Genomic DNA, 17,339 nt, shown 5'->3' on the forward strand with positions numbered 1-17,339 from the left:
GGCTGTAACTAGCATTATGGAAAACTCAAAACCAAAAAGCCATCAGCTCCAAGAGTGAAATCACTGGCACAACAGCTACTGGAGAAAGTGCGCTGAGACCTGGACTGCCTCCTCACCTGCAAATGCGTCACGTGGCGGCTGTAGCATGCAGACCCTCCCAACAGGCTCTGGACTTCCTCCGTCTCCGAAGTCAGCTTTGAACTCAGAGAAAGGGTTTTGTTTCTGCAAACACCGGCCTGGGGGCCAGCGCCTGTCTGTTGCCTGCGGAGCGCACAGCTCAGCACCTGCAGGTGAGCGGAGGCCACAGGGCTGCCCCCCACAGGACTTTCCTCCATGGAGCAGAGGCTCCCACTTGCAGCACGGCAGCACATCCCACAAACTGCCCCGGCAAAGCCGACTGAGGCGCTCGGCCGAGCTCCACTTGGAGTGGGCAGGCCACCCCGGGCTGTGTTCTGGTATTTCAGCCACTTGCTTTGCACAGGTGTTCCGTGGAGACGTGAAACAGCCCCAGGGGTCACTTCCCTGGAAGCCTGGCACAAGGAGGCTTCACTCTGGTCCTCTGGCCCCAAGTATAGGGGACCCAGCATGGGCTCTGCACACCCACCAGGCAGGGGTCCCGGAGCTGCGGGCATCGTGACCAGGGGAACTTGGGTTCTACTTAATACAGGGTGCCTTGGAAGGTCATGACTCTCCAGAGAACTGAATTTTTTCATTACTGGAAAAAAAAAAAAGCCAATTAAATAAAAATGTATCAAGGTCATCACCCAGGCTCTGGACACCCATGGGTATCTATACACAAAAGCAAAAAAATACCAACTTGCCTTGAAAAAAAATCACATAATTTTATTTCTTTTAAAATAAAAAAATTTAATGGTTTCAATCTCAAAAACATTTTCAAAGATGAATTAATAGACTCTGAGACTTTTTGAAGGCGGATGAACTTGAAACTTTCTCTTACCCCCTTGCTAAGGATACCCCCCACCCCCATCACCACACTCTGTATTAGTGTTGCACTGAAGTTTTCGCCAAGAACAGAATCACCCCCCATTTCACAGATGGGACAACTGAGGCCTAGGGCAACACATCCAATGAGAGCCCAGAACTAGCCCGTTCTCAACCTTATGTTCTTTCTCTAGAGACTGAAGTCCATGGTTTATCCATATCATTATACCTTCCTCTACATTTTTATTACAACCATGGATTAATATGCCGACCTTCAGGGTAAAGATGTTTAGCTTTAGTTTGAGCTATTGGTATTGAGAGAAGAGTTTGTGATTTGCAAACTCATGTTTTGGCAGATTTTGGCTGTCAGTAATGGATATACTCCTGAAAATGTAAAGAGCAATAATATTTGTTGAATAAATAAATTAACAAATAATGCTGCATGAGAACTATATAAGCTTACAGATTTTATCAGACGGTGCTATGTTTCCTATTTTATAATAATGTACCTTCTTGACAGTTTCTATTATTTTGGAAATAAACTGCAAATCACTTGGGACGCTAGCAGAGCAGCAGGTGAGCCAACGATACTTTTAACAAGTCATCGAGCAGCAGGAACAGAGCGGTCAGAACCCCAGCGAAGAGCAGACCCTCCGGAGTGACTGTGAAGGCACCGGTCACTGCACCATCCCCTCACGTGTCTCAGACACCCCACCACCCACACCAACCCTTCCCTAGCTATTTCGTCTACCAACCACCCCAACCACCTGCTCCAGCCCAAACACCCATGCACATCGCAAAGTTCTTTTTCCTATCATCCACCTGTGACAAAATAACTGCCTATGATGCTACTCCTCATCCAACCTAACTTCAGAATCAGGGGAGACACAGTGACAATCACAGGGACAGAGAAGAAAGTATCAGTGGCAGGATCCTACAGGAAGGAGACTCATCAAGAAGCAGGAAGTTACTCATAGGGAAGCAGGAACCGGGGACTGACAGGCAGCTTGGGTAGCAGCAGAAGAGCTTGCTGATACTACCAGGACCCCACAGCAGGAAAGGGGACACAGGGGTTATGTTGGTCAACTGATGGTGTGGACTAGATACCCCCCTGGGAAGGAGGGGCCACAGGGAGCCCAGCTCAGGGGTCACCGAGGGGAGCACAGCAGCTGGGAGGAGGAGCCAGAGCCAGAGGGAAGGGAGAGCCATCGCTACAATAAAAATTTTCACACCAACACACATTAGAGCAACACAGAAGAACTCTCCAAGTGGAGAAAGTGATGCTCACCCGGTAAAGTCCTGGGTTTCAGGGACTCCTCAGAAAATTCTACCTTGAAGTCTTCATCTTGCGAGTCCAAAGAAAAAGTAGACACAGGGCTTAATGTTGAGACCTTTTGCTCTGGTGACGTCACCTATCCAGAAGAAACTAAGTCACAGACCAAAATCTTCTTACCGCGCTTTCCCCAGTTTGAATGGGTTCTAGTAATCTATGTTGTAAAAATAATGCCTTCCATCAGATTAGGTAGACCCATAGTGAGCAAAGAGCCTCCCAAAAGGAACAGGATAGAATAAATTCACCAAATTCAATAGTGGGGACTTCTGCAGGGCCAGGTGAGAAAGGCCCCCGAGTCCCGGGAACCCTGAAACCACAGATCACCCATTCTTGCTCTGAGACACTCTTAATGTTTTTTTCCTGGAAGCTCTGCAACAACCCCAACAAGGAGTGCACTATCAGCAGGCCCAAGCCAACGGCGGCAGAGCCTGCACAGAACATGCTTCATGGAGCTCTGGGGAAAACCTGTCAACTCGCAGGCTGTGCCATCAGCCCGCTGTTGTTCCGCGTGCTTCTGATGCAGGCCGTGTGTCGTGTGTCCTGGCCCATCAGCGCAGCCTACGACTCAAAATCCGGGTATTGTCTTCGCAGAAAATCTCGGTTGACATTTTTATTGCATCCAAACAGGTGGCACTGTGATTGCAAAAAGCCCAAGTGACCCCAAATCAAGTATTTGTAAGAGTCCTTGGTTTGGAAGGAGGCAAGATCCTCACCAACAGTCCATCAGATGTCTTTAAATCCATAGTTCTGTGCCAGTGGGTCACGTTTGTTAGAAGGTGATGATCGACACAATGTACATTCCGGGCACGACGGACCTATTTGTATGGACTAACAAGAGGACAGGTCTTCTTTAAGATCTGCCCTCTGAGTGATTTTCCATTTCTACACGATGGCCAAACAGGCCAGTGTTTCTGATGGTTGCCTAACATTATTCTTTTCACTTCATTAGTCTCCTGTTCAGGTGAATTTATTATCGCCACTGAAACCATGTACTTAGTACTTACTAATAAACGATTTGCTATTCAAAAAAAATAATAGAAATAACGTGAAATACAGAACATATAACCTGCTGGATTTATTTGGAACATGTCAGACCCTGACTTGAATGATCTGGGTCATTGGAATTTGGTTCTGAAGATCGATTTCCAGTTTGAGGGGCTCGGGCAGAGAAGTCATGTTTGGAGCGGGAAGACCCAAGGAGTGACAGGTCTGGAGTCGATCTGTCGTTGACCTAAGTTTCCAAGACACTGCTCCCAAATGAGTGCCATGCTTTGATATGTTCCAGGCCTCAACAGTCCCTTTATTCACGCTTACTCTCTTTAGAAGCCTTTAATTTGGTTGCTGCTTCCAGAAATCAATCACCTTAAAAATCTAGTATGACTGACGTGTGTCCCTCCCTCCCAAAATGGATGTTGAAGCCCCCATGTTAGCATATTTGGAAACGGCGTTTAAGAGGTAACAGAGCCTAAACAAAGTCATAGGCTAGGTGAAGGGCCCCTGATCCCTGCACACACAAGGGAAGGCCAGGGGAGGACACAGAGACAAGGCAGCCAACTGAGAGCCAGGAGTCCCCATGACAGAACGGTAGCCACCAGAGCCTGGATCTTGGCCTTCTGGCCCCGGGAACTGGGAGGAGCACATTTCTGCTGTGGCGCTCTGTCCTGGCAGCCGAGCTGACTGACACGCCCCTCCGTCTCACCTACCTGTGGACATCGCCTGAGTCCACCCCGGGGAGTCAGGCACCTTCCTCTCTCTTTCCTTCTCCCCCACTTGGGGGAGAGACACCTCCATGATTCTCCTCTGGGTCTAGTCCTCCTTATGGCCCCTGCCACCACCCCTGCTTCAGTCACTGTCATCCAGGGCTCCTCTTCGTTCGTTTCCTGCTCCCACACTCACCCCGTGGGTCCCGCCCCTTGTCCACAGCAAAGCCCTTTAGCCGTAGAAACTCAGTCATGCAAACTTCCCTTGGAAACCCCTTCGGTGATGACATCCAGGTGGTTCCCCCACTGGCAGGACCTGGGGCGCATGGTCCTGCAGCTCACTTTCCCAGCCTTGGCTACCGACTGTGCTCTCTTTCACCTCCTCGCCCAGCTGGTGGGCACTTTCCTGTGTTCGGCCCACCAGTTCTGCAACCTCAGAGCAGGCGCTCCCTACAGCAGGAGTCATCTCCCAAGTCACCTAGGTCTCAGGGCTGCAGAAGCAGCCACCAGCTTAGCTTACCGGCTGGTTTGCTCTCCCTACTAACACCTGTCTCCCTGCTGGCCTTGAAGGCCGGCGGCACAGCTGTCCTGTCAGTCGCTCTACACCCATGTTTACAAGTTCCTGACCTGCAGAAGGCGTTCAATAAATATTGATAATTCCTATTTACTCTAGAATCTTATAATTCATAGTAAAATTTCAGTCTATTCCACACGTCTCCCACACTTCTGATTAAGATAATGCCTAGGCTGTATATCTCCTAAAGTTCTTCTAACTTCTCATTTTAATTGATTATTCTAATTCTATTTCTTACTTGTAGTTATGTATGCCTCTCATTTCATGTGCTATTGCAAAAGTCAAAACATCTTCAAGTAATAAACACAGCAGTCATGGGCATTCTGTTTTTCTAATGGAAGCTACTCTGCCACTTCATCACTCAAATAATGTTAGTTGGTTGTTGGTAAACTTTCTTGATCATGTTAAAAAATCACCCAGTGTTAACATTTTTATCTTTTAGTTTTTAATAGATTTTTTTTTATAAGACCACCAAAACTTTTTACTGCCAAATAGTAAAACTTTTTGACATTATACCTTATTTGCTTCCCATGAAGTCCTCTCTGCTGATTTGAAATTATAATCCAAATAATGACATGAGAGTTCTGAATCTTCAGGAGGAAAATCTAAAATTGCTGTAGGGAAAGAAAAGCGAAGATCTTTACATAACAGTTTGTTCAATGTCAAATAACATTTTAATGTTACTTGTATTCATACTTACAATTTACTTACAATCATTTGCAATTGAGTCCTCATTAGACTCAGCTACCACTTGAAAATTGTCTTCAATATTGAAGATATCACCTCCTTTTGGAAAGTTTTCTTCATCTGGGAACTAGAAAACAGTTCCATTTATTAGCTTATTTAGAAAGAAGTAGTAGTGTGCGTATACATACTTATATTTTTACCTTTCTATTTACACACATGCATACAGTTTGTGGTTATAATTTGAGACAGAAAAACAGAAATGTTTTGAAGCCAATACTGCACAGGGAGGGCAGAGCACAGCACATTTCATCGGTTTTCGTGAAGCACATTTCTTACACCTCAGCACCGTAGAAACAGGAGTGCACCTTCCGTGTGATGACATGTTCACATCTACAGCACAAGTGACACTGGCAACCTCACCGTCCCTCTGGGCATGTGCAACGACACGCACATCAGCCAGCACCCAGCGCTCACTGCAGTATGAGCTGTGCATTGCCGACAGTGCATGTGAAATCACTTGGCTGATTAAATGTCTTCAGAAAGATTGCATTATGACTTAGCATTGAACGAAAAAGCGCTGTGTTCACAGAAAGGCAGGAAAGCACAGCAGTGCGATACACAGTAAGAATCCAAGCCCGCACCAATCAAAGACTCCATTCAATAAATGTGACATGAAAAATTTAAGTGAAAGTGGAGAGTTCGGGACACCTGTTCATCCCACTCTAAGTAAACCTCACACCACTGACTGTACAAAAAATGGTTAAGACTATACACTTCATGACACGGTTTTTACCGCCATAAAAGATGTTTAATAAAAAGGTCCAGGTCCAGGTGGCAAAGTGTGGTATCCTGCTAGCAATGGCCCCTTCCTTAGTGGTGCGCATCGGTGCTTCCACAGTCAGCGATGGGAGCCAAACGCTGCATGCAGCAGTGTTTCTAAAGCTCCGAGATGGCTCTCTGTGGAAATCTGTCGCACTGATTCCAGAGACACTCACCTCTGTGGGTAGGTCCAGGCATTTGGAATATTTCTTACAAACTCAGGATGTAAACATGACTATACTGACATGTGGAAAACAATTAAGCACACAGCAAGTGGACGTGAATTTCTCTGCCAGTACAGAGCACTGTATTCTCCTCTCCAAAAACACAGGGTATGAGAAACACATGTCTTTATCTTTAAGAACAGTAAGGAGCAACAGTAACCCTGAACCACAATCCATGTCAAGAGGGAGGGGAAAGAGTGTGGACTGGCGATTCAGACAAAGTCTAATCAAAGCGCCCACTGCGGGAGAGCCCAGGCGATGGGAGTGGGACCACTGCCTTTGGGAAAGCAGCTGGGCCTTGTCCCCTAAAAGTGACAACAGGTGATGCTGTGGCTGATGGTGTGAACAACAGAAGCACATCACATGAGCCCATGTTCACGACAGCACACAGCATCAGCTGTAGCACTCCCCCAAACTCGAACAACCCGGCCCGAAGCCCGGCTCCACTGGGGTGTATTCTCACAGTGGAACACACCCCAGCAACGGAAATGACTGCCTGCAGCCTTGGGCAACAACAAGACGAATTTCCAGACTGCCAAGCTGAACAAAAGGCACAAGAAAGTGTGTATTACTCTATTTACACACTGTACACACTTTTTGAAGCAGCACTGGGCAGAGGGGGACTTCTGGGAATGCTGTTTCCTAAGGGTGGTTCGCTCTGTGGTAATGACTGAACATTGTGCGGATTCTCTCTGTGCATTATGGCTTAATCAAAAGGGAAACTTTAAAATGTCTTTAAAAGACAGTTTCAAAGATACATGGCACTCCCTCTGCATGACTTCCATCTGGTAGCAATGAGAACAACTCAGTGTCGTAGTCAGGGGCATAATTGAAGGGAAAAAATTTTCTGTGTTTAACCTGCCTATACACTCTGGTCATAAATTCCTAGTCTTTTCTAAAGTGAAAAGTAATCCTTTAAATTCCTGATCCTAAAAAAGCAGTAAATCTTTCAAATAAAATATTTTTGCCTTATTTAGTTTGATTTCAGATGTTATGCTTCTTGTCAAGTTACTAAAGTCCTTTTTAACTCACAACTGTACAAATATTTAAATATATTCCCTTTACAAAATTTACCACTAACATAAAGAAAATTATTTGGCAAGATGAAACTATAAAAATACTTTTACCTGCAAGAAGGCAGCCTGCGGACGAGCACCAGGCGGACCTGCTACCGGAGCGCACGTGCCCGCCACGCAGCCGGGCTGCCCGAGGCAGCTGGGAGCCTGACCACAGGCCAGCTGGGAGCTGCACCCTCGGACGGTCACAGCGCTGGTGGCCGATCCTTGCACTCGATGCCCTTGAAACTCAACAGGCTGGAAGTAAACGAGAAATGAGCACTGCATGAGTGTGTCTGGACACACACACTCACAGTGTGCTTACGCATAGAAAAGAATACACCGTTCAGCTTCCTACCAAGTATTACTGAATGTGAATAATTAATGAAGGGACTAAGGCTGAATCAAGGAAATACTGTTATCCTTAAACACATCAGAGGCAACTAAAGTGCATTGATTTAACTGAGTTCCGGTTCAACAGTAGTTAAGTGTGGATTTTTACTTCGAGCGCAAGGACGCAGAAATAATGAACTAATTAAGCTGGAAACTCGAGGTTGCCCCTTTCCCCACGCTTCAGTGTGCCTTACGACGTCCTGTTGTAGACTTGCCAGCCACCACCCTGAGAACCAGCCCCTCTGCAAGCTCCCCAAGGACCGGACCACTGCTTCCCCAGGGTGCCCCAAATCATTTCACACCCAGTAGACGTGACCCAGGCAGAGAGGGAAGGAGTGCAGGGAGCCTTTTTCCTCCAGAGTTCGGCAAGTATTGGCCCCACTCCAAGAGGTGGTGGGCTCTGGCTCCCAAAGATCTGATCCCAGTGCCTGAGAGCAAAGGCCCGTGTGAGCCCCACATGGAAGCAGGTCAGAGGGGGCTTCCCACCCCAACCCAGGCGGAGGCTCCAGGCTCTCAGCTCTCTCTGCTGTCCCTGGAGGGTTCTGGGATTTTGAACTCTATCAGGTGGCCGGGCCCTCCCAGAACATGAGAAAATAAGACCGCTAATAGGGCCAACTGGATGTACCTAAAGGACGGATGTATTTCTGATAAAGGAACAAAATGGTAACAATACATAATCCGAATATTCTCTTAATTAAAATGAATATTCTAAATCACACATTTGAAAGGAAAATCAAATCTATAATGCCCCTTCTACAGGACTTTTGTTAAAAACATTATTCTGAATTTTGAAATATTTCAATGTAAACAGTCTGGCCTATCAAAGGCTGAGCACCTCTGCTCAGTTGGATGGGAAGCCGCCTCTCCACAAACACACGGAGCCTCATTTCCCAGGAGCCGCAGTTCCCTCCCCAAGGCCTGCTGGGTTTCAGGAACAGCGTTGGCTCCAGCAGCCAGGCACTGGGATGCTGCTGTCCCCACTGATTTTTGATGTGGAGCGGAGCCCACTTGGGGACACCATGTCTGACCCAGGCTGAGAGGAACCTTCATTCCCTATGCTGTACACCTCACGACCAGCCCCCTGGGGGTCCTGTGCATGCGCTGCTCAGCTCTCCAGTAACAGGGAGAGGGCTGAAGTGCAGAAATGGGGGAGGAGGCTCTTGTTTCTCTTGTTCTTAAAACGAGAACTCCTTACACCAGGGGTGGTTTCAAACTCATTTTCACTGGAAGCCACATCAGCCTTACAGTTGCCTTCAAAGGGCTGAATGTAACTTTAGGACTGTATAAGTGTAACTACTCCTTAACAGTTAAGTGAGAGCTCAGCGCTGACGCCTGGTAGAGACAAGGTGCCAGGACGGATATAATAAGGTGGAGGGCCGGATTCTGTCCACAGGCCTTATGTTTGCTACCTGTGCCTTACACTCACCCACATTCTGCTTATGAAAACTCCAATGCTTGTGTAAAAAGAGCAGGAAAATACACTGAGTTAGAAAATCAATGTTCTTCACGAATTTTACCTGAGGGTCCCAGGTTTCTCTTGCTATTTGTTTAGGAGTAACAGCTGGAAAAGCTGGCTCTTCTTCACTTCCCAAGGAAAAGAACTAGAATAAAATATCAGTGTGTACATGAGTTTGATGGGAAAATACTCCAAAACTGAAAGTTGGGCTTCCCTCTGAAATTATCCTTTCTTCTCTGTCTTGCTTCTTTCTCTCTGGTCATGTGACCAGCGGCTCGAAAAGGGGTGCTCCAGCAGAGAAGACACCACGCAGACTGACCTCACCCTCATTACAAAATCTGAATCCCAACACTTTAATTGGACCTTTTAACACTAGGAAAAAACTACTGGGAAAAACTACTATAAATCACCCATTAGACCTAATGCTGACATTAATGAGCATTATTTAATTCAAAAACCAGTATGAAGTTAGAGGAGGAAAAACTGTTAATAGTATAACAGTTTATTTAAGAATGAATCATCTAGCAACTGAAAACCACAAAATATCAACAACAGCAACTAATCACTTTTAGTTCAAGGCAGTAAAATCATTATAAAAATACAAATGTATTCCTACATTAATGCTAAGTAGATTAAAAATTTGTTTTGAAAGGCTGTGAGATTACAACAGATTTTATTTTTAAAAAAGTGACATTTATTTTTAATGGCAATTCATTCTGGAGGGAAATACACTGATGGTGTTTATCTGCAGGTCATATTTGGTGGAAACTGTCCTTGAAAAAGTTAAACCCTATTTCTTCCAGTAGAAAACCCCCCACCAAGAATGTGGCCACTGGTAAGCGAATGGGGCAGTTGCTGCCTGCTGGACTTCATCATTATGGTGATGACTGACTAAGCCACCCCAACAGGGGCCGCCTGTCCTGCTGTCTCGGGCAGCAGGGCTGTGAGTGCAGCTAAAACCGGTAATGGCAGTTCGGGGGTCAGGGGATGCCTGAGAGTTTGTAAAATGGCTTTATGAAAAAAGACTGGCTGTTGACCAAATCCTATCTCCCACGCAGGACACTTATACAGAAGACAGCAGGTTCAGCTAAGTGATGGTTACAAATGAGTTTGAAAACCGACAACGTAAAATGCAAATACGAATTACAAGTCACACCCACATGCACAAATGTAACTTCCAGCTACTTTATTACACATTAAAAGTTAACTCGCCTGCAAAGACTGCAGTGGTTCACCTGCTTCAACTTCATTTTCATTTTCTTTCCTCACCCCTGGAGAACACTAACATAAGGGGAAACAAAGGGCAACAATAAGGTATAAAATAACATACAAACTTCTGTAGACATAAATGTAAGAACACCATAATGACCAAAGAAATAAAAACTGAAGTTGACTAAACACCATTTTCACACTGTAAGAATTTCAGAAGACCTTAACAGCACTGGTAAATATAAAGTGAAGTAAGTACCATTTTGTAAACAGTAAGATATTTAGATCTGACAATTTATATCAAGAACTCAGGGAAGATGTTCTTAGCCTTTCAGGTTACACTTCCAGGGATCCAATCTAAGAAAATAACTTAAATGTAGACAATGATTTATGTGTAAAAACATTTACTAAGGTTTTACTTATATAGCAAAATGCTGGAAATAATCAAAATGTCCAAAACTAGTGAACTGATTGTCCAAGTGTAGGGTGTACACAAGATGAAATAGTATATTAACCTCTGAAGGATATTTATGAAGTTTTTAATAATGTGAGAAAATACGACATTAAGGGGAAAGGATGTAAAATTATATGTACACATCAACCTCACCATATTTTTAAAAATTGGCCAAAAAAGGGTGGAAATGTAATAATTATCTGAGCGGTAGAGTTTTATCTTAATCTTTTTTGTACTTAAAAAAGAAGAGGGAAAAATCAAGACTAAAAGAAAAAAAAAAAAGACCAGTAATATGGAAACTAGAGTAAGGTACAAAACAGGGACAAATGGAACATTTCACCTTTTCTTCTCCACACACCTGCTAGAAAGAGCAGTGCCTACAATGGAAGAGCTGTCCCTCCGAAAACGCTGTGTCCCCACTGAGAAACGCTCATCTAGACGACTTGTTCTAGAATTTCAATTCACCCTCACTAGTACTGTTATTTTCACGTAACTGCCATGGTCCCCAAACCGTGCAGCGTGGTGCTTTGGAGCTCTGCCAATGTTTCCCATCTGAGGGAAGCACGGTGCCTCCCGGCGCGTCAGACCCTGACCCGCTGCTAACTCGGGGCAGCTCGGCTCTCAGGCCATTTCTCCCAGCAGCATCGTGTCCTGAGAGGCTGGGTGTTTGGAAACACTTTGATGAAAATCCGTTCACCTGGGAGAATCAGTGTGGAACAGAAATCTCATCTGCTCCCAGGTCTGAGAAGCTGTGAGGTGGCCGAGTGCCTGTAGTAACTGTGTTTACTCAAAAATTAAATGTTTGTGTATCATTTCACAATGTATACATGTATCATGCTACATTGTATTCCTTAACCTAATACAATGCTACATGGCAAATATATCTCAATAAAACTCAGAAAAATAAACGGTACTTCCCTTGTTCAGTACAACTAACTACTGGGCAGGTGGACCTGCTGGGTGCTTCTTTTGGCCGAGGGATGAAAACATGACTGAGATGAGACGTGAGGTCGTGAAACTAGACAGCGTAGGGCCCTCTGTATTATTACAGCCTCATTATAAATTACAGAACATTCAATATCAAAACAAACGCATACAGTGATAGAGAAAGTAATGTACCTGTTGAGAATCCTGGGTCAGATGAGACTTTGGAATAGCTGGTGAAAGTACAGTAACCAATGGTTTCCCGGCTACAATGGACAAAACCCGACAATTTTATTCATCATACATCTGGCAGTGCTCTAAAAAATTTTTAAACCTATTTCTAAAACCAAATGAAATAAGGAATATAAATTAAATTTTAAGATGTGGCAAAGTCTTGATAATTGTTGAAAAAAACTTCCATTATTCTCAAAGCTCAGTGTGCCAAGCACTGGAAAGCCAGTGAAAGAGTCAAACAAGGTCCCTCAAAAAGGGAGGGACACAGAAAATAAACAAATAAGCCGGCTACATTCAGACTGAGGCCCAGAGGGTTTCAGATCAATGAGATATGAGAAGTTCCAGACAAGATGGCGGCCAGGCCTCACAGGAAGTAACGTTTCCAGACACCTGACAGCAAGGGAAGCCGCCAGGTGGGGCCCACATCCGGTGGGAGAAGGGACTCAGAGGCAGGGCCACAGGTCCCGCTGAGGGAGGGTGGGGAATGGCTGGGCCAGACTACCTCAAGGCTATCTGTTTAAAAATATAATTTTTTTTCTTAAAAGAAAAAGTACGTATTTAATAGTCATCTCGATTTCTTCTGAAGACACCAAGAACATGATCATTTTAAAATAATTATTACTGCAAAAAAAGTCATATCTATACCTGGTAAAAACTTCATTTTTAGCCAATTTGTTTATTTCTGGTTTCATTATTTTCCTGTTAAAAACTCCAGATGCCTTCAATGAAATTAAAAAAAGTGGACTTTGGAACTTGATGTTATTTAAAGAGCTGGATAAAAACTAATGTTTTTCCCTTCATTGCCTTCACCCTGGAAAAAAAATTCTAAATTAGCACTTCTAACTTCGTTTCAGATCTTACACAAGGACCGTAAACTGGGTCCTTCTCCTAGTCTACTTAGTACACCTTTTCCACATTTTTGTCACGGACCTGATGACCAGACCTCCATGTTAATGAATCAACAATGTAAATTAAGGTGTCTTTAAATGGAAACACACATATAACCAGGCTTTGTATTGAAGAGCTGATAAAGATGTTCTGACCAGAGGAGCCTAACCCTGTATTTGCCCTGAAAACAACCGCTCCTGGCCCCTCCGTCAGTGACTGGTGACCTGATGCAATGTAATGACTGAAAATCAAGAGAATCAGCTGTAGCCCTCTTTTCCAACTTGATGAGAAAAAAAAGAGCAATCTCCAAAAAGGAAATTCTGTAATTATGAAATCTTCAGTGTAGGAAGTTGTAACCTTATAATAGTATATAATTATAACTACCCAAGTTATTTAAGTTTTTTGCTTATTTTTAATTATTTAGAGAATTATAATATCGTCAAATTTAACTACATTTTACAGAAACATTTTAGCAGGTACAATAATTGATCCCTTTTTTTTTTATCAGGAATCCCTTGAGATACTCAAATAGGAGCTTAATTTTAACTTTTCTATGAGTATCACAAAGTACACTGTTCATTCATACACATGTGTATATTTACTAATATGTCCTGTATGTAATGTGTTTTTAAAGATGTTGCTGCCAACATCCCATAAGCAAGGTCAAAAGACCAATGACACACTGAAGGAAAATTATTTGCAACATAGCACTGGTAAGGATTAATACAGAAAGAACTCCTACAAATGAACGAGAAAAACAACCATTAGAAAACTGACAAAGGGTAGGACAGTACGTGAAAAAATATATACAAACAATGCTTAAACATATGAGAAGCAGCTCAATTTCTTTTGTAGTAACAGAAATACAAATTTCAAGTGCACCGAGATGCCAATTCCCATCGGCCAGTTTGGTGAGGCTGTGGAGGAACAGGCACGCACACATGGCTTGTAGGATGAGAAATGGTGTAATTCCTATGGAGGGAATTTTCAAGTTCTCTATAAACACACTTTTACCCAGCAACCCTACTGCTAGGTATTTGCATACCTCCAACAATATTCAGAAAGCCCACATAGTTACATAGATTTATGAGGTTACTTATGTCACATCGTTTGTTAGGAGTAAAGCCTTGGAGGCTGGTTGCAGAACTGAGGGTCCCTCCGCACAGGAGTCTTAGAGTTGTGAACGGAGTGAGCACGGGTCCCAGGAACTAGGGGACTTCCCGGATGTAAGACTGGGTGGAAAGAAGCAAGGTTCTAACAAACGTGTAGAGCACGGTACCTTTTGTTGAACAAGGGGAAACAAACTACAGGAAGCTGTTTTATTTTTGCAAAAGGAAACACAGGTATGACTCAGAGGTTACCCACAGCAGGCAGGCAGGAACGGGGTGGGAGGCATAAGAAGGGAAGCCCATGCCTTTATATGGCTTTGACTTTTGAACCAGGCCAATATTTTACAGTCAGAAATAAAATCAACATGGACGGCCAAAAAAGCTCTCCGTCTGAACATAAACAATGAACTTAGCTTTATTTATATTAATCATGCAGAAGAGAATAAAGTAACCCAAGTTAACTTTTGAACATAATATGCAACTCTATATTCTCAGTAGGATCTAGTCTAAAAACAAAGAAAAACACTGCAAAGGATTGGTGAATTCTACAAATTTTGCTCTTTACTGGCAGTGACATTGGGGCAGCAGCCTGAAAACCATCTGATGTGCACTGCAGCCCCGAGGCGGTAAACAGACCAGTGGCTGGGAACCTGGGCCCTTTCCCATTGGGAACAAAGAAAGAAAGGACTAGGGGATGGAGGAAAGAGAACCATGTGGCACAGAGGTGCAATCAGAGATCATCACTATGAACTCATGATTTTTTTTTTAAAGTAGCTCCTAGCACATGTCCAAAAACGTAAGGTACAATAGGAACGGACTGTCTCTCTCTCTCTCTCTCTCTCACACACACACACACACACACACACACACACACACACACAGGTGAGCTGACAGGGGCCTTCAGGTGTGCGTAGGACACTTCTGGACAGAAACTGCACTGCCTAGGGAGTGGGCTGAGAGCTGTGAAAGGAGGGAGACTCACTTCTCACTGCATTTTCCTCTATTAGAAGTGACCTCACCAAGTCCGTGTATTACCTACTGAAATACCATGTAATTCTCTAATGCAGCCTCCAGAGCAAGTATCTTCTCATCCTTTGCTCTCTAAAGAGAACAATTCAGAACAGACATGCAATTCTAACCTTCAGGACTGTTCGCTGGCCCATGGGTCTGCAGCATTCCTCGTGGTGCACATGCAGCATTTTTCTTTTTCAGCATTTCCAAGCCTTCTAAAGCCGTAGTGTGTTCAGACAATGACTTTAAAAGGGAAATGCCGTTTCCTAATCCAGAAGGTTCTGAAGAATTCCTAGGACTCTTCCAGTATTGTCTGTTTTCTCCAGCAGTATCTCCGTCAGTATGGTCATGGGCTAAACCTGGAATCCCTCCCACATCTTCAGATTCAGGAACATGTGCTTCTGTGTCGTTGGAAATAGGTTGCTTTCTTCCCAGAGGGTAAAACAAAGAATTGGAAACTTGGGAGTCTGATTCATCAAGAGCAATGCACCCATCCGCATGACTCTGACTGGCATTTACTAGCTGGATAATGTTGTTGCTGCCAGAGGTCAACGGTAAAACCTGGTTATCATTTTCATTTAAGTCACTTTCTCTAAGGAAAGGCTGGTGCTGAGTCTGTTCTGGAAATAGGTTGCTTTCAAGAGTCTGATTAGTGTCTATGCTTAAAAAATGAGGAATATGTAACTGTGAGTTTATGCTTTTAGATTTATTTGGGAGTGAAGCAAAATGGCAGTTACTTCTGACTTTCTGGGTGGGTGTTTCAACATCTTCATTAACCATATCTGCCTCATTGGGCCACTCTAGAGCTGGGTCACTCCACCCCTCTACTCTATCTCCAGTGGGTCCAGCTTTACCCCAGATTTGTGACAGCAGAGCCTCTTTGGTAGGAAATGTCCCTACCAAAGGTTTTCCCCCAACAGGCGTTAAGAAAGGCAGAGGTGCGCTGCCACCTTCTTCACAGCGCACAGCCTCACCTCTTGTCTGAACACCTGGACTGCAGTCTCTGGTCAAGGCGTCCTTTTCCCAGCCCTCTGGATCCTGCAGCATTCCACTGTTTGCCTGGGATTCCTCCTCGGTGTCACTGGTTTCAAAATTGTTCAGATTAAAATTTACTTCCAAAACTGGTTGTGTTACGTTCCTCACGGGCTCTTGAATACTATGACTTTCACAACCAGCACTCCTTCCAGAAAACATGCCAGTAATGGCATCAGAGATCCTAGAACTGCTGCGTAGCGAAGATTCCATCTGCAGACAGTCAGATTCTGGCAGGTAAGGCACTGCTTGTTCACACTCCTTGTCTGGTACTCCACACGTGTTTACCTCCTGAACATCTTCTCTAGTGAGTGGTCCTTCTGTGCACATCCAGTCATTCTGATCGACATATACGTTAGTATTTTCTTGAACATCAGATTTTGATACTAAGCCATCATTTTCCACATTGCCACAGGTAACGGGTAAGCTGATGCTTTCACAGAATGAAGGAATTTTTAATTTTACATCCTGATCCCAGAGTGGATGAGTATTATCTCCTAGCTTGCCTTCATAGTTTTTCCTATTTTCAGCATCTGTTTCAAAGAACTGTATCCTTTTTTGTACCAAATGGTCTCTCAAATTTAAACGTATGTTATCTTCTAGAGCCTTGGGTTTCCTTTCTAGGTCATTTCCATCTACAGCAGAAGAATGAACAGGTGAGCTCTGTGAGGATAAATATGCGGCCCACCGGCTTTTATTTCTCACAGTATCCTCTGATGGTTGCTGGTACTGTAAGCTTCCTGTGCTCCCCTCAGCACACTCTTCCTGATCAGTTAAACACTCTGGTTTAGTAGGAATTCTTAAACTTCCTTGTGGCTGCACCTGAGGGAAATATCCTGCCATGGCAGAGTTTATTTCCTTGCATGTACTAGTTGATCTGGACCGCAGAAGAGCTAGGATCTGTGCTTTGCTCCTGACGTTCTGTGCAGCTCCTGAACAGTGAGATGCCAGACTACCTCTTTCTGTGGGCTCATTGGCCAGTAAAGAGACGGAGTGCTTCCCTCCCCACAGCAACTCCGGGTCACCCCTGGAGGAATGGGCTGAGCCGACTGAGGAGAGAGCTGGGCTGTTTCTCCCTCCGTGCTTGGAGACGACAGTGTCCTCAGCGTCTGCTGGCACACTGTTTACGTCTTTCTTGCTCGCAACAGAAAACGAAGGAGGTGCCCTTGAGAATGGAGAAAGAAAAGTAAGGCCAGGGTTTGCAGCCTCCAGTGACACAGCAGATTCACCATTTTCCATAACCATTTTCTTTGACATTTGACGTGGTCCTTGAAAACCCTAAAAATATTAAAACA

At 44.3% G+C, this 17,339-nt stretch overlaps 1 protein-coding gene across 4 annotated transcripts in view; it reads right to left on the reverse strand.

The window, feature by feature from the left end:
• Positions 1-17,339, reverse strand: part of ZGRF1 (zinc finger GRF-type containing 1) — a 55,041-nt gene that overhangs the window by 30,207 nt on the left and 7,495 nt on the right. For all 4 annotated transcript variants that reach the window (XM_053911722.1, XM_053911723.1, XM_045202651.2 and 1 more), the window contains 9 exons: positions 15,141-17,322; positions 11,966-12,036; positions 10,396-10,464; positions 9,245-9,328; positions 7,407-7,592; positions 5,261-5,363; positions 5,066-5,163; positions 2,231-2,354; positions 117-715 (listed from right to left, as the gene is read on the reverse strand). In XM_053911722.1, coding sequence (XP_053767697.1) covers positions 117-715; positions 2,231-2,354; positions 5,066-5,163; positions 5,261-5,363; positions 7,407-7,592; positions 9,245-9,328; positions 10,396-10,464; positions 11,966-12,036; positions 15,141-17,322 — 3,516 coding nt within the window. The remainder of the gene's footprint in view (positions 1-116; positions 716-2,230; positions 2,355-5,065; positions 5,164-5,260; positions 5,364-7,406; positions 7,593-9,244; positions 9,329-10,395; positions 10,465-11,965; positions 12,037-15,140; positions 17,323-17,339) is intronic.

Source organism: Desmodus rotundus, chromosome 9 (assembly GCF_022682495.2).
Source record: "Desmodus rotundus isolate HL8 chromosome 9, HLdesRot8A.1, whole genome shotgun sequence".
NCBI classification, from domain to species: domain Eukaryota; kingdom Metazoa; phylum Chordata; class Mammalia; order Chiroptera; family Phyllostomidae; genus Desmodus; species Desmodus rotundus.